Source organism: Taeniopygia guttata, chromosome 9 (genome assembly GCF_048771995.1).
Source record: "Taeniopygia guttata chromosome 9, bTaeGut7.mat, whole genome shotgun sequence".
Taxonomy (NCBI): Eukaryota; Metazoa; Chordata; class Aves; order Passeriformes; family Estrildidae; genus Taeniopygia; species Taeniopygia guttata.
Genome location: NC_133034.1, coordinates 5071555 through 5094384, shown reverse-complemented (window position 1 = coordinate 5094384; position 22830 = coordinate 5071555). Strand labels below are relative to the sequence as shown.

At 57.8% G+C, this 22830-nt stretch overlaps 1 protein-coding gene across 9 annotated transcripts; it reads left to right on the top strand.

Moving 5' to 3' along the window:
- The first annotated feature begins 809 nt into the window (after positions 1-809).
- On the top strand, positions 810-22826 carry SNED1 (sushi, nidogen and EGF like domains 1). 9 transcript variants are annotated; one of them, XM_072933543.1, is made up of 33 exons: positions 810-1278; positions 4102-4389; positions 4846-4986; positions 5683-5845; positions 6767-6892; positions 7004-7117; positions 7882-7992; positions 8190-8303; positions 8413-8529; positions 8804-8929; positions 9210-9314; positions 9751-9864; positions 9995-10111; positions 10557-10673; positions 10748-10864; positions 11029-11142; positions 11223-11396; positions 11562-11675; positions 12288-12401; positions 12809-12922; positions 13003-13116; positions 13706-14002; positions 16014-16197; positions 16284-16396; positions 16875-17153; positions 17526-17670; positions 17974-18056; positions 18824-18910; positions 19101-19217; positions 19685-19775; positions 20355-20438; positions 20665-20703; positions 21078-22826. In XM_072933543.1, exons 1-32 carry the CDS (start codon positions 1075-1077, stop codon positions 20699-20701), a joined length of 4335 nt encoding a protein of 1444 aa, XP_072789644.1. In that variant the 5' UTR covers positions 810-1074; the 3' UTR covers positions 20702-20703; positions 21078-22826. The 9 variants fall into 9 exon arrangements, with proteins under 9 accessions (XP_072789644.1, XP_030135733.2, XP_072789643.1 ...); XM_030279873.4 differs by having other exon boundaries at positions 811-1278; positions 7879-7992; positions 19688-19775; XM_072933542.1 differs by having other exon boundaries at positions 811-1278; positions 7879-7992.
- The last annotated feature ends 4 nt before the right edge of the window (positions 22827-22830 follow it).

The following is a 22830-nucleotide window of genomic DNA, read 5'->3' as shown; positions in this document are numbered from 1 at the left end:
TCATATCAAACCCATAAAACCTTTATTAGCGTCCTAGGGGAGAAATCCGGATGTGGCTGCTTATTTATTTTGGATTTCTCTCTCTCTCTTTTTTTTTTTTTTTCTCCTTTTCCTTTAACATTTTCTTCCAAGAGATTTTTAAAGTGATAGGGTCAGCTCTCTGGGATCAGCAGTAGGGCTCAGACAGGGCTGCCTGCTGGGGGCACATGTGGTCCTGGACCACTGGTGGATGCACTGGCATTCTAGGAGTCAGGCTGATCTTGGGAATCCATCATGAATTGATAATTATTCAGAACCATTGGTGCTTTTAGTGGGGAGTAGCCCTCACCTTTCCTGGGAGCTCAGCCTCTCCCAGTCAAACCATTTCCCGATAATAAATGTAGGGTGGGTGTGTTTGTTTTGCTTTGTTTTTTTTTTTTTCCTCCAGTAAAGACAAAGAAGCCCTTGAGCCTGGAGCGTAACCTAAAACACGGCATTCCTGAAAAGAATTTCCTGATAATATTTTTAGCACCTGAAAAAAAAAAAAAAAGCAAAAAAATAAAAAGGGGGGGGGGAACCAAAAAAACAGGGGGAAAAAAGGAAATGACCGAGTTTTTTTTTTTTCTCCTTCACTCTTTTTTATTTTCCTCATGCAGGCCTGTGTTTTAAGGGGCAGCGGCTGGGCATGGAGGGGGGTCTGTGCCCACGCGTGGTTTTTGGGTGGGTTTTTGGGTGGGACGGGGGGGACCCCCCGCCGCTCGCGCTCCTCGGGGACCCCGCCCCCCGGCCCCGCCCCCCGCCTCCCGCGCGCCCATTGGCCGGCCACACCCCGCTATGCAAATGAGGCCGGCAGCGTGAGGGCGCTCGGGGCGCGCTGGGGCTGAGGGGCCTCTGGTGCGGGCAGCGCCGCGGCCATCGCTCCCGGCTCCCGGCTCCCGGCTCCCAGCGCCCGGCCCCGGCCAGGCCAGCAGCAGCCACCGCCCTCTCCGTGCCCCTCCGCGGCCGTCCTGCCCTGCCCCGCCCCGCCCTGCCCCGCCCCCGCCATGCTTCCGTGGCTGGTGCCCCCGTGAGAGGCGAGCGGCGTTGCCGGCGGCCATGCAGGTCCTGGCAGGCTGGGCCGTGCTGGTGGCACTGGGCGAGTGGCTGTGGGCCGCTGGGGAGGTGCCGCTGGGGGACTTCTACCCCTTCGGGCCGGCCCAGGGCGACGCCGCCACGCGGAAGCAGGACGACGGTGGCTCCGAGCTCCGGCCCCTCTCCATCCCCTTCCCCTTCTTTGGTGCGGGGCACACCGGCCTCTATGTGAGTAATTTCCACTTACTTCTGCGTATTTCCTCCTATTCCGCTTTTTCCCTCCCTCTAATTCCCTCTTTTCTGTTTATTTCTTCCTCTTCCCTTTCCCTTATTTCCTCTTTCCTGTCCTGCTTGGATGGATCCGAGTTTCCTTGGGGGCCATCAGGTGGTCCCCAGTCAACGGGAAGCATCAGAGGAGTAGCGGTGTGCCGAGGATGGTGCAGTGGGCCCTGGGCTTGGGGAGCATGCAGGACCCCTGGCTCAGTGTGGGGGTCCCCAGCGAGGATCCTGGCCCCACTGCCTTGGGAATGCTGGGCAAAGCCCTCACCCACGGTGGGGAGCCTGGACTTAGCCCTGGCTGGAGCCTGTGTTGCATGGCATACCCACACCCTGTGGGACTGGCTTGGTGACATGCTGGGGGATCCCACAGCAGGGAGCTGGATACATCTGGTGGGCAAGAGCTCAGAGTTGGTGTGTTACAGCCCTAGCGTGGTGGCCTTTACTGCAGCAAAGGGGGGTTGGTGGGCTCTGGGTGTGATGTAGAATAAAGACAGCTGCACTTTGGGCTGTGCACTCTGTACATCTGATTCCCTTGCCTTTCCCTGCACCCACTGGGCTGCTGGCACTACTGGTGACACACTCCCCTGCAACCCCTAAGCCACGGGGAGGGGACTGTGGCCAAAGAACTCAAATCATCCCTGGCCCATCATGTCCCCTGTAGCTGTGGCCAGAGGGGCAAGCCCAAGTGCCTGGCTGTCCATGGACTCTTTTGGGGGTGCTGTCTTGCATCCAGAAGTGAGATTTGGGCTTCCTATGCTGGTTTCCACCTGGCACAGTGAATCCTTCAGCGTCCTGATCCCGTCTCCCTGGTTTGCTCTGGGCTTAATGATGGCCCAGACCCAGTGGCAGAGGAGAGGGCTGAGCATTGCCCTGATGCCACCCCAGAACTGGGCTCATGTACCATTCCACTGCCTTGGCTCAGTGCAGGGGGTTCTTGGTCCTTCCTAGTCGTGTTTTTCCCCTGATCAAAGCACCAGCCCTGCCATCGGGTGGGAGGGATGCAGGCCTGGGGCTTGAGCCACTGTGGAAGGATAGGAGGGGCTGGGAGAAGCGAGGTGACATGATGGTTGTCCCATAGAGGATCCACAGTGTGACTCTAGGTCTTGGAGGGGCTGCAGGGATCAGGGGACAGTACATCCCCTTTCCCTGAGCTAAACCCCCACGGCTCTGCAGGGCCAGCTTGCCTGCCCCCAGCACAGAAGTCCATGTGGCAGCAGCCCTCCTCCCCAGGGAGCTGCTGTCCAGGGGGACTGGCACAGGGCTGAGTTCACCTGGAAACCTCAGTTCTCAAGGGCTGCCTCCAAGCACCCCCCTCCTCCTTCACAAAAACCAGCAACAACAAAAAAAAAAAAGCCCTTCTTGGCTCTGGTTCTTTCCCATCTTGCTTTAATCAAGGGAAGAATGTTCCTCTGTGGACACAGTGGGGTTACAGAGGCTTTGGGAAAACAGAATCCTCTTTCCCTTAGTCACAGTAAGGACTGCCCTGTGTTCAAGTGGAGGGGTTATGAGCCCTCCTCAGGGACTGGGGACCTCCTCCAGGGACTGCACAAGGCCATCACAGCTCAGCCCCCTGTGCCTGGGTGTGCTGGCAGCTGGGGTGAAGGGATTCTGGCTTCCACATGGCTCCTGGGGGTGCTGGCTCCCAGCACCTTTTTGGCACACGAGTGTGACACCACTGCCTGCCTGCATGCCAGAGTTGCTCTCTCCAGTTGAGAGCCTCTTGCCTGTACCAGGACCCCTTTTGCATCCTGCCTGGAGAGCTTGGCTGGAGTCTGTGTGTTCCTGCCTGTCCCACGGTCGCTTGTGGGCTGGGGAACAGAGTGGTTTGGAGCTGGCTGGATTGCCGGTCATGGTTCTGTGGCAGAGTGCTGGCAGGGTCTCCCCCAGGGAATTTGGGAGCTCAGGATGAGAGCATTTCCCTTTGATCCCTGTTCAGGCAGGCAGGGGGTTTCTTTACCTTCCTCACTTCCCACTGCATCCCCACGTTGGGAAGTAGCACTCCAGGCAGCAACATCCACTAGTTCCAGTTTCCTTCCTTGGGCTCAGGCTGCCTCTGCCACGCATCCGTGGGCCAGGCATCCCAGAACTCTTAATTGCCCCAATTAGTTAGTGCTGAGGGTCTGACATCCCACACTTTAATGAGAGCAGCCTGCTGAAGCACCGGGGGCTTTGCATGGGGTGACTGCGCTCGGTCACCTCGAATAAGAGCCCATTGGAGCCCCCGGAGTGCTGTGCATACTGGTGATGGATGGATGGATGGATGGATGGATGGATGGATGGATGGAGCAAGGCTCCTCCCACCCTGGGCCAGTGCCCACATGGGCCAGTGCCCACAGCCCCCCTGCCAGCAGAGTCCATCCCCATGGGCTGCCTGTGAGCCGTGAGACTGGGGAGCGAGCTCAGGCCCTCTCCCCTGCCAAGAGCAGTGCCGTGAGCTGGCCCCACGCGCTGGGCACTGTTTGTTTTGTGTGCAGGCTCCTGCAGTTTTTGCAGCTGTTCCCCTTTCCTTGGCCTGGAGAACAGGGCTGGGTTTGTTCGGTCAGTGGCCCACAGCCGCGCTCCAGTGAGCAGGCGGCTGGGGCGGGGGGCTGGGGGTGTTGTGGGTGCTGAGGCACGTCTCTGCTTCTAAGGACAGGAAGGGGAAGCGCTCCAATATTTGTGGAAAGGGGAGGGGGAGAGAAAGATGAAATGGAAAGCACCTCTAAAACATGGATTCCTGCTGGCAGCAGGAGTCAACTGTGGCCACCCGTTTCTTTCCCTTCCTTTCTGCAGGTAAATAACAATGGGATCATCTCATTCCTGAAGGAGGTGTCTCAGTTCACGCCAGTGGCCTTTCCCATCTCCAAGGACCGGCGTGTGGTGGCTGCTTTCTGGGCAGATGTGGATAATCGGCGGGCAGGTGAAATATATTACCGAGAGAGCACCGAGCAGCCCATCTTGGACAGAGCGAGCAGGGACATTGCCCAGTATTTCCCTGAGTTCCCAGGGTTTTCTGCACAGTGGGTCTTCATTGCAACCTGGTACCGAGTCACCTTCTTCGGGGGCAACTCATTTTCACCAGTGAGTAGCTGAGGCAAAGCAGCCACTCCACCTGTGTGCCTTCAGTGTGGTGCCAGACCTTCCACTTGGCACAGAGCTGTCAGCAGAGCTCAATTGACCATGATGGCTCCATCATCATACCTTGCTGTGACAGAGTAATAGTGGGCTAGCAATACCAAACCCTCCTCTTTGTGCCATGTGGAGGCTTTACATCATCAGCCTTCTTGGGCAAAAGAGAGGCACTTTTTGCCTTCCAGATCCTCAATATCCATATTTTCCCCCATTTTTCCCATTCCTCTGAGTTGTTCTAGCTCAGGATCACAAGTTAGGATTAAAAATAATTAAACTCTAATGCCCTTGCTCATAGAGGAGGAACTGGGGTTCAAGGGAACACTCCTTTGCTGAGTGTAGTTTCTGTCACTTTATTTTAGGACTGGTTCATTGTCCCTCACTGCTTGCCTCCCCTCCCTGCTGCAGGTAAACACTTTCCAGATTGTCCTCATCACGGATGGCAAGCTTTCCTTCACCATCTTTAACTATGAGTCCATCACCTGGACCACGGGTATGCACGCCAGCAGTGGGGGGGACTTTGCTGGGCTCGGTGGCATCGCGGCACAGGTAAGTGGCAAATGTAGCCCCTGGGGTGTCTGGATAGCACATCTGCTTTGTGAGCTTGTGGCTCCTGTTTGGGTTTCTTGGAGGTGGAAAATCTCCCCCTGCTTGTTTTTTTTTTCTTCTTCAGAGTTCTTAAATATCTGTGTGTGCTCTGGCTTCCAAAGCTGAGACCATACAGGGGGCTTTGTTATCCCAAAACCACAGATCTTTGCCTTGGCTGCTGCTTCATATTCCCTTTTCCTTCCTAACCTCAGCCTTTAAGAGCAGCTGCCACGGCTAGCACAGATTTTGCTTGTAGTTTTATTTCATCCCTGTGTGTGTTGTTGTGTTAAAGGGAAAAAAAGCCAACACCTGCACCCGCAAAACCCCAGTACACACTTGGATGTGTGGATTTAACGACAGTTGATCCATGCTTGCTCTGCTTGCCAGCCTGCAGCAGGCAGAATGTTGCAGGTGGAGAGGAAGCAAATGGGATTTGAATTCCCAAGAAGGGACTGAGCAGGCCAAGTGTCCACTTCACCTTGTTGTCCTGTCACGTGAACAGGATTGGGTGCTGGCCTGTGGCATGTGGAACGGGAAAGTTGGTCCGAGTGGTGCCGCCAGTGGTGTCGCATGACAAGAGAGATGAGTCCAGGTGCTCCAGCTGCCTTTTCCCATGCTTTAGTGATGTCTCTTTACTCTCTGCCTTTGTCCTTCCAGGCAGGTTTTAACGCTGGTGATGGAAAGCGCTACTTCAACATCCCCGGATCCCGCACCGATGACATCGCTGACGTGGAGATGACGACAAATGTGGGTATCCCCGGGCGCTGGGTGTTCAGAATCGATGATGCCCAGGTGCAAGTGGGGGGCTGCAGCAATACAAGTAAGAGGACAGCAGTTAGGTTTACTTAACTCCCAACCCAACCCCACACTGTTCTCCAGCCCCATCTTTCCCTGCCTCAACCCCCACCTCCGCGGGGTGGAAGAGATGTCTGGAAGGGCTTTGGGGAGGGAGGGGAGGCAGCTATACGGGGACTGTCTTCAGCACCAGCTGCAGTTGCCCTGGGGCTGGGTACGGCTGGGAGAGCAAATGGGAAGGGGAGGAAGAGTTCTTAGTTTAAAGAAGCCTGGGGGAGTGATGAGGGAGGTTGGGGAGGAGGTGATGCACACAGCTGGGCCCCTGCCAGCCCAATGCCAGGCAGGGCATGAGGGGCCAGCACCCTTGGGGGGTGCATATGTCCATCAGTCCTCAAATGTTGGACTGAGCCGAATGGAGGGCTGCTGAATGCCAGCCTGCCATGTGGGGTTAGGTTGCCAGGGCCTGGTCCATGCTCCCAACTCTAGGGGTCCTGGCACATCCCCCACCAACCAGAGCTGTTGGTCTCCGGTTCCTCATCCCTACTTCCCCCTGGCCGTGTTTTCCCACTCGTGATCTGTGTGTCTTTGCGTTATCGGTGGATTTTCTGTACATGGGCTCTCCTGTCCCCTTTCCCTCTGCCCTGAATGATAATTGAGGGCATGTTCATGTCCCCTCAGCCAGTGGAGCAGACCGCCCCACAGCCAGGCTGCAGACCTGTGCAGCCTCTCCCCCTTGCACAGGAGGAGTAAAACTGCCTCCTGTCCCAGGGGAGCCCACAAGGAGCAGCCCCTGCCCCACCATAAGGCAGGCAGCCCCACGGGCTCCCCAAGCACCCCAGGGAGCCGGGTGGGTGCAGGGGAAGACCCAGGCACTGGTGTGGCTGGAAGGTGGCAGGTGAGCCCTGCCAGGGTGGGGGCTGACAGGGGTCACTGCCTGTTCCCACAGCCTCTGTCTGCCTGACACTGCGACCCTGCCTGAATGGGGGGAAGTGTATTGAGGACTGCATCACAGGGAACCCCTCCTACACCTGCTCCTGCCTGGCTGGTTTTACTGGGAAGAGGTGCCATGTTGGTGAGCGCTTTGCTGCAGGGAGCAGGTCTAGCTCTTGGTGTCACTGCTGCCTGCTGGCAGTGTATCTGTCCTCGTCCTGAGCTCCTGTCCCCACCCGGGGCTCTGTTTCAGATGTGGATGAGTGCCTCTCCCACCCATGTCAGAATGGAGCCACCTGCCTCAACGGTGCCGGCAGGTTCACCTGCAGGTGCCCGCCAGGCTTCAGAGGCAACTACTGCGAAATTGGTGAGCAGTGCAGAACTTGAAAAGCAGAGACCCCAGGCTTGGGGGGCACTTCTGCTCTGGGGAGGGCTCTCCAGACCAGGGCTCCTGCAGTAGCTGCTGGGCTCTAGCAGTTTGTGACAGCCAACTTGGATTTCAGCTTGCTTCAGGCAAAAGAAACTTTTCTCTGGCCACGAGCCTTTCCTTCTGCTGACTCCTCTGAGGGCTTCACTCAGCACTGCTGCCAGCATTCTTCCACCACCACTCCCTTAGCCAGAAAAGCTGGCAGCCAGTACTCAAACAAGCCTTGCAGGCCCTGCTTTTGCAGGTGATGCTTTGGTCCAAAGCTCTTCAAAGGCAGGGGAGACCCTCCCAGTCCCTGACAGGGGCCGTGGTTGCAGGTTTCCCTCACTGCTGGCCTCTGCCTGCCAGTGGAAGTGCCGCCAAAGCATTTGGCTCCCAGCAAGCTGCCGCGCCAGTGGAAAAGGCGAGAAGGGAGTTGACTTGTGGGGGCGGAAGGAAAGGAGGGAGAAATGCCCAGCAGAGCACACTGACTTCCAGGAGGTGTGGGGGGATGAATGAGCTGAGCTGCCTAAGGACAGGTTTTGGGAACAGTCATGGCTGGGCACATGACCACTGTCCCCTCCCTGACAGAAGGTGCATGGGTGCCTCCAGTCCATGCTCTGCCTAGGCCTGGTATCACCATGTGTAGAGGGTGCCATGTGCTGGTCCTGTGCCTAGGCTGACACCCCTGTCCCTCTTTTTTTTTTGATGTTCTTCTGCAGCAGAATCACCGTGTGAGAACAGGGTGTGCCAGAACGGTGGGAGTTGCCAGGTGGTTAACAGGACAGCAGCATGCTTGTGCCAATCAGGGTACACAGGGGAGGACTGCCAAACAGGTGGGTGACAGAAACAGGTATGGGATGGAGATGGTGACATTTCATACCTTGGCAAGCTTCCTTCCCAGTCAGCTTCATTCCTGGATGTAATTTTTGGAGGGGAAAACCTGAGCATCATCCAGGCTGGGAGGGAAGCACCAGGTGAGCTGGGTGTGCCCACACATGACCTGACAACCTTTCCTGGCTTCCCTTTGCAGAGGTGAATGAATGTGAGTCCAGCCCATGCCTGAATGGCGGGCACTGCATTGACCTGGTCGATAACTACACCTGTGTGTGCCTGGAGCCCTTTGTGGGACAGCGCTGCGAGACAGGTGCTTGTGCCCCAGGGTGACACACAGCAGGAACTGTGTCCCCTATATTCTGCTGGCCATCATGGCCCAGGCTCTCCTCCTGCTCACTTCCTTGCTTTCCCCTTACCAGATTCATCTTCCTGCGAGGACCGGAGTTGCCAGAACCGACAGACGTGCAACTACATCCGCCCTGGCCGCTATATCTGCACCTGCTCCCCGGGTTATTACGGCAACAACTGCCAGTACGGTGCGTGAGGTTGTGCCTCCACCAGCCTGGCATGGGAACTGTACTCAGGGGCACTGGGCAGGAATGGGCAAATGGTTGCAAAGGGGGTGTGTTAGTCATAGGCACTGCTGAAACTGGTGTTTGGCATGTGCAGAGCAGCCATGGTGCTGCCAGTAGGGAACACCTTTGTGTGGAGCTGCTTGACCGTGCTGGAACCTCCAGCAGGATCCCCAGGACAGAGGGTATTCCAGCCCCAAACTGGACCTCTCCAGCTCAGGCTCCCCATTCCCCACAGGTGGGCCCCGCATGCCCGGCGCCTGCCTCTCCCACCCGTGCCAGAACGCAGGCAGCTGTCTGGAGACCGAGCAGGGCTATGTCTGTGAGTGCCAGGAGGGCTACACTGGACAGGACTGTCGAGACCGTGAGTACAGCCAAGGGGACTTGATAGTGGGGTGCAGCATGTCAAGGGGAGCCTTCATGCTCATAAGAGGGAGAAGCAGCAGCCCCAGAGAACCTGTTCAGAGTTCTGGGATTGAGCAGAAGGTCTGTCCTCCTGGAAGAGGCTGTGCCTGTGTGTCTGAGGGCCTCAGGGCTGCTGCCCACCTAGACTTCCCCTGTGAGTGGCATCTGGCAAGGCTGCTTGTCTGTCCCAGCCCACAAGCAGGAGAGGTCCTGAGAAGCTCCTGTTTCCTCTCTTGCAGAACTCTCTGAGGGCTGTGAGTGTCGTAATGGGGGCAGTTGTCTGGAGGGGAACATCACCGTCTGCCAGTGCCTTCCAGGGTTTTTTGGTCTCCTCTGTGAATTTGGTAAGTGAAAGCTTCTTGCCTAGTGTTTTCATTCCCTCTGAGATGCTTGAGTCAGGCAGCCTGTGGGTCAGCAAGGGGGAATTGCCCATGCCTGGGCCTAGCACAGTGCCAGAGAGACACATTGAATTTGAACCTGGAAATATTGTCACCTGGTGAGATGGCAATGCTTCCACCTCCATCGCTCCCACTTTGAGCAGTGCCTCTCCCAGCCTTTGCCTCAGCCCAGCTCCCACGGGTGGGAAGGGAGTCAAGGCCTTTGTGCACTTCCTTGCTGAAGCTCACTGAGCATCCAGGCTGGGCATTGCCATTTGCACTGTCTGTGCCAGAGGATCTGTCCTGTCTCACTGGACCCTGCAAAGTTAGGAGACTCCTGTTTCCATCTGGGTGTCCTCCTGCCACTGACTGAAAAAGGCTGGCACTGGCCATGTGTTTGCAGAAGTCACCACGACACCATGTAACATGAACACGCAGTGCCCGGACGGTGGGTACTGCATGGAGTATGGCGGGAGCTACCTCTGTGTCTGCCACACCAACTATGGCACCAACCACAGTAAGACCCCATGGGGATGCGGGAACAGCCCTGGGGTGGGGGTGAGCAGGGGGTGCCCTCACCTCATGGGAAGCTGCCCTTGTACCCCTGGCCATATGTCCTCGGTGATGCCCTGTGTTTGGCTCTGCAGCGATGCCATCCCCCTGCGACTCAGAGCCCTGCTTGAATGGGGGGTCCTGCAAGGTTCACGATGACTCGTACATCTGCGAGTGTCCTCAAGGCTTCCTTGGCATGCACTGCGAGAAAGGTACCTCCACAGTGCTTCCTGTGGCCCCAGCACCTGGCAGAGGTTGGAAGAAGGGCTTGGACCTTCTTGGGAGATGAACAGTTCCTTGCAGAGCTGGAAGTTGGTGCAGGTTTTCCCATCCCATCCTGCAGGGTAGAGGGAGGGATTGGATGACTCCCTTCATGACACCCAACAGTCGTAGCAGCAGATCCAATTGTTTTCTGTACAACACCATCAGTATTGATGTTTTTATTTACATGCCACAACTTCTGCCCTTGGGAGCAGCCAGCTGTCTCCCAGCATTATGCACCTGTTGGCCCCCAAGGCCCCAGTACACGTCTGCACGGGTGTAGCTTTTGTGCTGTTGCTGGACCAGGATGCAGTCAGGCTTCCTGCAGCGAGGGGTGCTGGGGTGCTGCTGGGAGGCAGCGGCTCTGGGTGACCCCGCTCTGGGCTCTCTCTGCAGCCAAGCCTCGGCTCTGCAGCACGGGGCCCTGCCGCAACGGGGGCACCTGCAGGGAGGCGGATGGCGAGTACCACTGCACCTGCCCCTACCGCTTCACCGGCAAGCACTGCGAGATCGGTACAGCCCCGGCCCCTGCAGGGAGGAGAGGTGGCAGCTGCCCCACCAGGCTCACGCCCGCCTTGTGCCCCCAGGTAAGCCGGACCCCTGTGCGTCGGGGCCCTGCCAGAATGGAGGCACCTGTTTCCACTACATCGGCAAGTACAAGTGTGACTGTCCCCCAGGCTACACCGGCCGGCACTGCGAGACTGGTAGGTTTGAGGAGGGTGTGCCACTACCTGGGGGAATGGTGGACCTGACTGTTGGGAGCTCGCTGCTTGCTTTGAGCCCCCTTCCCTGCAACTCTTCCTTGTGCCCTGCTGGAAGGGGAAGGGGGCCGGCTCTGGTTTCATTCCTTGCTCTGCTTTTCTTCCAGTGCCCTCCCCTTGCTTTCTTAGCCCCTGTGAGAATGGGGCTACCTGCGAGGACCTTGGCGGGGGCTATGCTTGCACCTGCTCCGCGGGCTATGTAGGGAAGCACTGCCAGTTTGGTAAGGGCCTTGCACTTCCCCTGCTGACTGGGGACTTGGGGCTCTTCTGTGGGCCCCATTCATCCCCTGTCTCTCCACAGAGGTCGACTGTGGCATCCCCAGTGAGGTGAAGCATGCCCAGGCTTCTTTCAACTCCACCAAGGTGGGCTCACTGGCTGAATACCAGTGTGAGCTAGGCTACATCCTCAGCCAGCACAACCATCCCCGTGTCTGCCGTGTGCCAGGTGTCTGGAGCGATCCCCCCGAATGTGATGGTGAGGAATGCTGGGGAGTGGGCAAGCCCTGGGACACCATCCCAGTGGCCTGTGGTCACAACCATGGTTTGGTGACCCTAGGATATGTACTCCAGTTGTCTGCTGTCTCCTCCCCTGGAATCCCTGTCCTGTGCTTATATCTCTCCCTTGCTCAAATGCCTTTAGAGATTGATGAGTGCCAGTCGCAGCCCTGCCTGAATGGTGGCCAGTGCAAGGATCGTGTCTCTTCCTTCCTGTGCTTGTGTGAGCCAGGTTACACCGGCTACCACTGTGAGCTGGGTAAGAGACCACGCCAGGCATGCTCCAGGACTGTCACAGTCCTTTCCTCACCCTCTCACCCTTGGAAAAGCCCCAGTGGATTGCTAACTCCATTGCAAGGAGCTAGGTTACCAGGAGTTGTGTGTGCTTGGATCAGCCTGAGGCAAGGGCTTCTCTCCCCGGACTCACAGCCAAGTGTAGGATTTTCCACCAGGGAGATGCTACTCCTGTTTGGGGACAATGGGCAGCATGGGAGGTGGTGAGACTGGCAGGTGGCTCCAGCCCAGTTCCCTGGGATCTGGCAGAGGACAGTGGTAGGAGAAGGTGGGCTGTTGGAAGTTAGACGAGGGGACATGACACAGGCACCCTGTGGGATGGATCTCTTGGCACAGCCCCACACTGCCAGTTGTCCCCAGGTGTCCCTGAAGGAATGTCCCATACCATGTTCTTCAGGGGCAGGCCTGAGGCAGTGGGCATCCAGGAGCAGGGATGTTCCTGGCCACTGGGCTTGGGGAAGCAAATGATGTGGGAAGGGTCCAAGCCCGGTGGGAGGAGTGCTGCCTCTCCAAGCCCCTGTCCCTAGCCACCAGCCGTCTGTGCTGAGCTGGTGCTTTTCTTCCCACCGGACCCCAGATGTTGACGAGTGCCAGTCGGAGCCCTGCAAGAACAGCGGAACCTGCCAAGACCTCCCCGGGTCCTTTGCTTGCTACTGTCCTGAGGGCTTCCTAGGGACCCAGTGTGAGACAGGTAGGGCCTCTCTCTTCCTGGGTCAGTGGGAGGCTGGACTGTGGCCACCAGGACACTGCCAGGGCGGGCACCATGCCAGGTGGCTGGTTACTGTCTTGGACACCTTGACCCCAAGCTCACTGTTGCACCTCCTTGCCTGTAGTTTTGGAGCAGAGCTGAAACCACTCTGATGGGGAGGGAGCAAGGAATGAAGTATCCACCAGTGACAGACTCCCTTTGCAAGGTGTCCACCCCTTCCTGGGGATGTGGGCACCAAGGTGCACAGTGCAGGTTTCAGTGTCCAGCCCAGCTGTGCCAAACTCTGGGCTATGCCTCTGCCCATCTGCCCCCTCAGGAGTCTGTTGCTCTTGTTTGTTTATGGGAGCTGGCTGCTGGCATGTTCACTGTCGGCCTTCTCCCTGCTCCAGAAGTGGATGCCTGTGAGTCAGACCCTTGCCAAAATGGAGGGGAGTGTGAGAGCTACGGGGGCTCCTACCTCTGTGTGTGCCCAGAGGGATTCTTCGGCTACCACTGTGAGACAGGTGAGGCAGGCAGGGCAGCTCAGGGTAGCCCTGGGGTCGGCGGCACTGCTGACACCGCCAAACTGGCACCTCTCCCGCAGCCAGTGACCCGTGCTTCTCCAGCCCCTGTGGGAGCAGAGGCTACTGCCTGCCCAGCAATGGCACCCACAGCTGCACCTGCAAAGTCAGCTACACAGGCAAGAACTGCGAAAAAGGTAAAGGCCCTCAGCAGCGGCACCAGGACGTGATGTGGGGCTTGATGACAGCCTGGCAGTGCCCACCGCCCACGAGGGGCTCCACACCATCTGGGACCAGCAGCACTCCTTGAGGCAGGCAGGGCTGGGGGCTCACCTTGTGGGGGGCAGCCCATGCCCCTCCAATGCCATGGGTGGGTGCTGGCATGCTGAGTCGCTGCCGCCAGTGCCGAGCTTGGCAGGCACCAGGACATGGGGGACAGATTTCCCCTGCAGCAACGGCAATCCTTCGGATGCCCTCAGGAGGGGAGGCAGAGGCATCCGAGGGAAGCCTCTTGGCACTGGCCTCCCCCAAACCCCTTGCCCCATCCCGCAGTGGCAAGTGCTTGGCCACCAGTGATACCAGGGAATGCTCCTGGCGCCCTGGCTCCTCCTGTGCCCACTGAGCCAGGGGTGGCTTACACCCAGAGAGCCCCTGCCAGATGTGCCAAGTGAGACAAGTGAGGACCTTGTCCTCTTATCGCCGCTGTTCTGCCGCTTGCTGACAGGGTCTGTTCTCTAAAGATTCATGGCATTACCTCTCCCCTTTGCTTTTGCACACACCCTGAAGAATTGCTGCCACCAACCTCATTAAAGGTGGAAAGGGTGGAGGACACTGGTGTGTTGATTTCTTGGCACCCACCTGAGGACGCAGCTGCCAGGCAACTCATTGACGGCTACGCCGTGACGTACGTATCCCTCGACGGCTCTTACCGCAGGACAGATTTTGTGGACCGAAGTCGTTCTGCCCACCAATTGCGGGCACTAACCTCCGGCAGAGCCTACAATATTTCTGTCTTTTCAGTCAAACGCAACGTGAACAACAAGAATGATATCAGCAGGCCCGTCATGCTCACCACGCGCACTAGTGAGTAGCGTCCCCAGGGGGATCACGGTCGTGAGTGTGCGCGGCCCCTGCAGGTGCCAGGGTTTGTGCTGCCACCTCCAGCCTGCCACCAGCTCCAGCATGGTATCAAATCTGGCAGGTTTGCTGGTGCAGATCCTAAAATCCAGCTGGGGGCCTCTGGAAAGTGCTTGGCACAGAGAATCGCTGTTTTCTATGCTGTGAGTAAAAGGCCTGACGCCCTGTGGCTCATCCTGTCCAGGGGCTGTAAGGCAGCTTGCAGTGGGGATTGCTCCTGAACCCTGTTCACTGGGGCCAGGCTGTTCTGCTCCTTGTCACTGTGCCCAGGAGAGTATGAGGAGCCGCCATGCAAGGCAGGCAGTGGGGCTTCTGCAATCCTGTGGACCAGTCACCCTGCCATACTGCCACACTGCTGGGCTTGGAGTGGGAGCATGGCAGCAAGGGCAGGGGCTGTCAGGGACCTCTGCTGCATGGGCGGAGGAAGGGGCACAGTGATGCCTCTGGGGCATGGACAGGCAGAAAGATTTGATCCCACTTCTTAGGGCAGGCAGGTGTGGAAATCAAATGCAAACAGGATGGAGAGAATTAGGAAAGCAGATGGCCTCTGAGGAGAGGAGTATGGTGGTGGTAAAGCCCCATCTCCCACAGCAGGTTGAGACCAAATGAAGCCCAGGGGAAGAGATGGCAGCATAATGCTGGGCACAGCATCTCTTGTGGCCTCAAGCCACGGCTGGATGCTGGGGTCTGGATGGCCACTTGACCCCATGGACTTAGCAGCCACTAGTGGGGTTCCTCAGGGCTCGGTTTGGGGCTGGTCCTGTTTAACGTATTTACTGATGGTCTGGACCTAGGGATTTTGTGTACCCTCAGTAAATTTGTAGACAACACCAAGTTGGATGGAAGTGTTGATCTGTTTGAGGGTAGGAAGGCTCTGCAGGGAGACCTTGGCACACTCAAACGGCTGAGGACAACACCATGATGTTCAATAAGGCCAAGTGTTGAGTCCTGCACTTGGGTCACAGCAGCCTCCTGCAGCTCCAGGCTGGGGGAGGAGCGGCTCAAGAGCTCTCAACAAAAAGGGACTTGGGGGTGCTGGTTGGCAGCAGGCTGAACATGAGCCAACAGTGTGCCCAAATGGCTAAAGCCAATGGCATCTTAACCTGTATCAAGAGCAGCGTGGCCAGCAGCACTAGGGAAGTGATCATCCCTCTGCACTTGGCATTGTCGAGGCTGCAGTGCATTCAGTTCTGTGCCCCTCACTTTAAAAAGGACATTGAGGCACTGGAGCAGGTCCAGAGAAGGGCAACAACCTAGAAAACATACCTTATGAGGTATGAGAGAGCTGGGTTTGTTTGGCCTTGTGAAGAAGAGGTTCAGGGGGACCTCATTGCTCTCCAGATTTCCCCTACAGGAGGTTGTAGTGTGGTGGAGGCTGGTTTCTTCTGTCATGCCTGCAGAGAGAGAACAGATGGCCTAAAGCCAAGACAGGGTATCCACATTAGATAGTAGTTAAGAATTTTTCACTCTTTGGATGGTTAAACATTGGGATAGGATGTCCAGGGAGGTGGAAGAGTCACCATCCCTGGAGCTGTTCAGGAAGCATCTGGATCTGGTGCTGGGTGATGTGGTTTAAGGTTTATTGCGGTTTATAGTGGCAGTGCTGGGAGGATGGTTGGACTGGATGATCTCTTATGTCTCTTCCAGCCTTCATGATTCTATGGTTAGGGCTGGGCTTGGGCACTACAGCCCCTTTGGCATTGTGGTAGGGGGCTGGGGCTGAGGGGACAGCCTTGGGGTGCTTTGAGTAGCAGCAGGCCCTGGGGGTGGGCAGACAGATGTGCCTCCCTCGTGCTGGAGACTGAGAGGAGAGCATGAGTTCAGTGGGAGAGGTGGCACTGAGCTGTTCCACGGGGAAGGTGATCCAGAGGTGCCAGCAGCACCCTCCTTGGGGGTGCATGGGGAAGGGATGGGGTGACCCACGATGACCGCAGTCCTCTCTGCTTGCTCCGGCCAGGACCGCGTCCGGTGGAAGGCTTTGAGATCACGAATGTGACTGCCAGCGCCATCACGGTGCAATGGGCTCTCCACCGCCTCCAGCACTCCACTGTCAGTAGGGTGAGGGTCTCCATCCGCCAGATGGGGGACCTGGCAGGCCGCACCGTGGAGCTGAACAGCAGCGTGGCCAAGTACACCTTCCTGTGAGTGGGGTGCTGCTGGGTGCCAGGGCTCTGCTCCCTCAGGTTGCCCCACTTACCCCTTCCCACCCTATCTTTTTCCTCCACAGGGACCTGCAGCCAGGAGAGAGATACATCATCCATGTCACAACGCTGAGTGGCGTGGGAGTGGAAGATCACCCCTCAGAGAGCCTGGCCACAGCCCCTTTTCACGTGTGGACAAGTGAGTGCGGTTGCCTTTGCCATCCTGGCTTGGCAGGAAAGCTGTGGGGAGGGAGAGCTGTGGGAGCTGCCAGACTGTCTGGCCAGCACAGCACGTAGGAGGTGTGCAGGCAGGGCTGGGGAGGCCAGGAAAGACATTGGCACGTCCTCCCCTGCCAAATGTTGTTCAGTCTCTGGGACCAGCATGAGCCCAGCCCCATGCGTGAGCGCTGTTCATCCCCTGTTGTCTGGCAATCAGAAGGCAAGGGCTGACCTGGGTGTCAGCGTGCACTGAGGCTCTGTCTGTCTTGGCAAGGACCTAGTGCTGAGCATCCCCTCAAACTGTGCATTCCATGGCTGGAACAGGCTCGGGGCTCGTTGGGGCAGTGCCAGCCAAGCTGGGCCCTGGCACACTTGTAAGGTGACGTGAGCAAGTAGGGCGGTGGCCATTCAGGGATGCCAGCGGTGACCACTTTCCTCCCCATCCCTGCCTGCCGCAGGGCCTCTCCCCCCACAAAACCTCACCGCCTCCCACGTCACCGCCACCTCTGTATCCATGGCGTGGGAGCAGCCGCCCGTCGGCACCATGGAGGGGTACATCATCAATGTCACCACTGCTCAGAGCGTCAAGAGCCGCTACGTGCCCAGCGGGAAGCTCGTGTCCTACACGGTGCGGGACCTGCTGCCCGGGCAGCGGTACCACCTGTCCTTGACAGCTGTGCAGAACACGGAGCAAGGCCAGGTGCACAGCGAACCCATCCACCTCTACGTCAGCACCTGTGAGTGCTCCCGGGGCTCTGCTGGGTTGCTGCAGCACAAGGGAGGCAATGGGATGACAGGGAAGTGGGGTAGGGGGTGGAAACCAGGTGGCCAACAGAGTGACAAGCCTTTGCTGCCCCAGCACTAGGTGCCTGCAGCAGGCTGTGGAGACAGGACACAGGTCCACTGGAATGGGAGATGGAGGTTGTAGGGTTAGCAAACGGCAGACGCAGAGCTCCAGCTTGGCAATGGGCACCTGCATCCCCGGTGTGTGGAGAGTGTCTATGTGCCACCTGGCAGCCTGGGGATGATGGGATGGGATGATGGGACTGGCTGGGAGGTTGGTTGCTGGCTCACACTGCCTCCATTAAGCCTCACCCTTTGGTCTGCAGTGCAGAGGGATGGGGCCCCAGAGAGGCGGTGGAGCCAAGCTGGGCACCCGCGGGTTCTGCGAAACCGGCTGCCCCCAGCCTTCCTGCCGGAGCTCCGCCTGCTGGCAGATCACAACACAGCTGAGGAGCCCTCACCAGCCCCCAGGTAGGCACTGCCTCTGCACTCCTGGCTCTTCCACTCTGCCCAAGCACTAGGCTGAGCCAGTCCCTTTTCCCAGCTTCCATGGCCAGGAGTGTGCAGGGTCAAGCCATGCTCCTTCTGGGATGCAGCCTCTTACCCATCCACTGGGGTTCTCAGCCAGGCCCCTTACCCTGACAGCAGTTCCCCCATGGGGCTTGCACAGAGCCTGATGCCACCAGTGAGTGCTTTATACAGCTGCCATGAGCCAAGCACATAGAGCCTGGGGGACCTGCAGTGCCCTGTGCCCTTATGGCTCTCCTGTCCCAGGTTCACGGAGCTGGTGGATGGCAGAGGGAGGATCAGTGCCAGGTTTGGCACTGCGCTGGGAAAATCCATCACTGTGAAGACACGTAAGTGCTCTCATGCCTTTGTGTCCTGCTCCTGTCATCCAATACCATTTCCTGCACCTCCCTGCAAGTTGAGGTGGCAGCCAGGCAGGCTGCTGTAGGGCTGGGGGAGATATAGAGGAGGGAGGACCCCTCTCATTGGCCCTGGGCAGGCAAACATCTGCTCTGTTTGTTAGACCCCTGCCTGAGGAGAGGAGTGACTGGCTGGGGGACCCCAGAGAATAACCCTTGCTGAAGGGAGGCAGGCTGCCCTTCTTCCCTGCCAGCAGCAGCAGGGGCCTGAGCAGTAGCTCCATAGCCCTCCAGTGCAGCTCCTGCCTGCCCAGCAACCTCAGCCCACACTGTTAAGAGCAGCCTCACACCCAAGGAGGGTGCCTGGTGAGAAACCTCTCACTAGTCCAGACGTAGCCCCCATTTTCCATCCCCAGAAGAGTGGAGACCAACTCAAGTGCCAAACCAAGATACCCTAGAGCACCTGCAAACCCCACACCATGGGGTGGGGAAGGGGCCTGGCACACCTGAGTGCAGCCCTTGGCCTCACTGTACATCCTGGTTCTGTCCCTGCCTCCCCAGGACTCTGTGTCCCAGCCCCTTCCAGGAGTAGTGAGAATGTCACCCGAATTCTAGGGATGCCAGCTGGGAAGGGCTAAAGCACTGCCTCAGGCCTGACCAGTGCCCCAAAGCTGCAGGCAGGCTGGATCCCTTTGGAGGGGCTGCTTTTGGGTCTGGCTCTGGCCTGGAAGGTGACATTTTATCTTCTCATTGTCCAGAGACAGAGGCTCCAGTGAAGCTGGAGAACACAGAGGTGTCCAGCTGGGACAGTCTGGCACTGCAGCTGCGTGAGGCAAAGAGCAAGAGTAAGTCCCAGAGGAGACCCACAGCAGCAGGAACCCAGCCCTGGCCCCACAGGCAACCTGCTCAGCACCAGCCTGCCCTCCTTGGAGGCATGGCAGGCACCTGCTCTTCCTGGGAGCACCCCAGCAATGCCAGGGGCTTGGCAGGGCTGAGCAGTGGCCCCAGGCTCTGATGGTTGAGCGTGTTTTGCAGGAGAGGGGCAGAACTGCTCCAAGAATCCCTGCAGGAATGGAGGCACCTGTACCCGAGATGACGAGTCCTACCACTGCGCCTGCCGCCCGGGCTTCAAGGGCCGGGTCTGCCAGCTGGGTGAGTGCCAGGCTGTGCCCAAGGGCCAAGCTCCATCCTGCAGTGCCAGGCTGGTGGCTGTCCCTATCACAGCATGTCCCCTAGGATGTAGGTCACCCAGCACACCCTGCCAGCACCCAGGGGCTCCCACGATGCCCAGGCTTTGCTAGAGATCTGTGTCATGCTGGAAGCTGAGAGAGGGGCTGGGCTCTGCTTTTAGTTTGAGGAGATGAGTGCAGGTCTGGTCTCTGCTCCTGACTGAGCTCTCTGCCTCTTGCCTGGCAAGCCAGGCCCCTGCCTTACCCAGAGATTTGCATAGGCAGTGTGAGGCTGGGGGCTCTGCTTCTGCTGGTGGGTCAGCTGTGTTGAGACCAGCCCTACAGCATGGCCAGGAAGCCAGAGGGACCTCAGCAGACCCTTGCCACAAGGCACAGGCAGGCAGGGCCAGGGATGGGCTCAGTGATAGCTCCCCTCTCCTATTCCCCAAGCAGCCTGCAAGAAGGTGCCACACTGGTGCACGCGGCTGTACTCGGAAACCAGGTCATTCCCAGTGTGGGAAGGAGGCACCTGCCACTATCTGTGAGTACTGCCTGCAGGTTATGCTCCCCCCTTCCCCTTGTGCTCTGAGCTGGGGATGTCTCCCTGCAGCTCGGCTTTGGGGAAGGGAGAGCGAGCACAAGGCCGTCTCCAACCCCAGCTGGCAGTTGCCCCCTCCCCAGTGCAGGCTGAGCAGCCTGGCAGCCCCTGTGGCCACCCCCAGCTGTGCATCAGGGCAGGGTGTTGCTGAAGTGACAGCCCCATACTGCTGTTACCCACCCACATGGCAGCAAGGTTGGATTTGGTGTGTGTGACCCCCAGACAGAAGTAGATCCCATCCAGCTCCTGGCTGCCTCTCCATCTGTGAGCAGAGGGCTGGGGGAGCCCTGATGCAGTGCCAGGGCTTGGGGGGTTCTGCTCTGCCCCAGCCTCCTGTGGTGGAGCCACAAAGGCCTGGCTGGGATCAGTCCTCCAGCACAGCAGGCTGAGCCCCATTCCTGCCAAGGCTGGCTACTGCAGCCTGCAAGGAAATAGAGGAAATACCCAGACTTCCCCTTCACTCTCATTAAAGCACATCTGTTCCTTTTGTTCCCTACACTCACACCTCCCCCGTGTGTGCAGGTCCAGGAGAATCTACAAGGTACACCAGGATATCTGCTACAAGGAGAGCTGTGAGAGCACCAGTTCTGAGAGGACAAGCAGCAGGTACAGCCCGCAGCAGCACACTGGATGTGCCAGCCTTCCTGTGATCCTGGACAGGAGGATGTGGCTGCCTGGTGTGCCCCAGCATGCATGGGGACACCCAGGCTGGGGGTGGATGGGTAGGGGGTGCAGACATGACCAAGGCTTGGATGCCAGTGCTGTGAGCTTTGCCTGTGAGCAATGGCCAAGGGGCATGGGGCTGACAGTGCTGTCCTCCCTTCTCTTCCAGAAAGCCAAGCAACAGTCACACACTGAAGAAGCCATAGAAGTAAGTACCTGCTCCAGCTCTCCTCAGATGCAGGCAGGGGCATTTCTCATGCAGGGAGTCAGGGAGATCGGTGCAGGCCAGGGCAGAACCCTAGCTCATGCCACCATGTCGAGGGGGTCTGAGGGCTTATGGCTGAAGGTTCCTAGTTGTGGCTGGGGTAGAGAAGCAGGAGGCAATGCTCTGCTTCCCCCTGGCTCTGCAGCTCCACCTGAACAAGAGATTCCTGCATAAAAAGGGCCAGGCAAAGGCTGGAGTCCTGGAGGCAGCTGCTCCCCTTCTCTCAGCACAAGACTGGTGCACAGGGTGGGAAGAGGCCAGCTGCAGGGCATTTGGCAAACTGCACACCGGCTCATTTTACTCCTGCTCCTCCACAGGGTTTAAAGCAGTAGAAGCTTCATCTTTCCACATCTAAGGGCTTTTTGAACACCAGGAAGATCCGATCTGCTCACTGGGTTGAACACAGCAGGGGAGCCTTCCTGCCTGGTGTCAACCTCTCCCTCTCCTCCAGCCCATTAGGGACACGCAGCTGGATCAGCACACTGAGTAGTGCTCCCTTTCCCCCTGCTGGCCCAGCACTGCCTTTGCTGGCCCCCTCTCTCCCTGAGGAGCTGAGCACCAGTGCCCCTTGAGGGGGCCAGCCCTGCTCAGCACCCCCAGCCACTCTGCACAAGCGACGGGCTCCCCGCTTCACTCAGGGATCAGCCCAGCTCCTTGCCAACAGCATCTGCTTTCATAATCCAAGGTTCTAAATTACCTATAACCCTCAAATAAAACAGTTTAATGCAGACCAAAAAGCTTTAGCCATCACCTGAAATCTGGCCCCCCAAAATATGCTCTGAGGAGCAGCCTCTGTAGATGAGTTAGAAATGGTGAGCAGCTCCGAGTGGTGAGGTGAGCACAGGGAGTAGAGGAGCATTCCTGTTTCCTCTGCTCTAGCAGGGGAAACTGAGGCATCTTATACTGCCTGCCTTTTTTTCTTTGCTTTGTAAACAAGCCCTGGTTTTAACCAAATATCCAGCTCAGAAGCCAACAGAGCACCTAAAAAGCATTTAAAATGTGATCTGTAGGGTGAAATCTGTCAGATGAGGCATGTCAGTACCACCACACTTGTAGTTGCCTCCACACCAGTGCAGGGCACAGCAGAGGCTTGCTGAGGAAGCCAGCCCCACATGCCAGCCCCTCGCACTGCACTTCCCTGTGGCACCAGTGCTGCAGGGTTATGTGGAGGAGAGGACCAGCACTGCAGCAGGGCAGGCAAGGAAATAAAAAGTGTAGCTTAGAAACATTCCTAGTTTTTGTGAGTTTGTATGACAACACTAGTTAAACATAGATTTGTGTATTAACGTACACGGTGTATATTATAAATTAACACATACCAGAGATATATCGCAGTTATGGTATAGAGCGTCATGGCCCCAGCAGAGTGGGATTATTCTGGTGGGGAGGGCCTCCCCTCCTGCCAAGCAGGGCTCTGTTGCTCAGCCACATGTCTCAAGCAGCAGCTTGGAAGATGCTCTCAGAGCAGGGCAGGCCCAGGAGTTTCAGTGCTCCTGCCACCACCCTCTTCCTCCCCAGAGCAGTGGTAACAGTGCTCAGCCTGGGGGCAGGGGCAATGTGAAGCCACGACCAGCTGGCCCGTGTGCTGCTCCCCTCCTGCACCACCTCTAGCTTTGCTCCCACAGGACAGACATGCCCTGTTTTCCTCCAAGGCTGCCTGGTCCTGCCCCAGCTGCCTGGCAAGCACAGCAGCCCTGCCTTCCCAGGGCAGGAGAAGCTGCCAGCCCTCCCTACCAGGAAGAGCAGGGTAAGGGGAAACCCAGACAGGAGAGTTTGGAGCTGTGGTCTCAAAGTATTTGCACCCCTGCTCTGCCAGCCACGAGATCAGCACTGACATGGGCTGTGGAGGTGGATGTGGCCCTGCCATGGGACAGTTCTGTATCCACAGGATTTGTCCCCACAGCACCAGGAAGCTTGGTCCCACTGCCAGCCAGCAGAGCATCCCACAGCCTCTTGTCCCACAGCTGGCTCAGTATGTAATGCAGCTGGAAGGTTTTAACCTAGTCTTGGAAATAAATTAGGGATTTTTGTTTGATTTTTTTTTTAATAAAAACACTTTATGGAAACTGG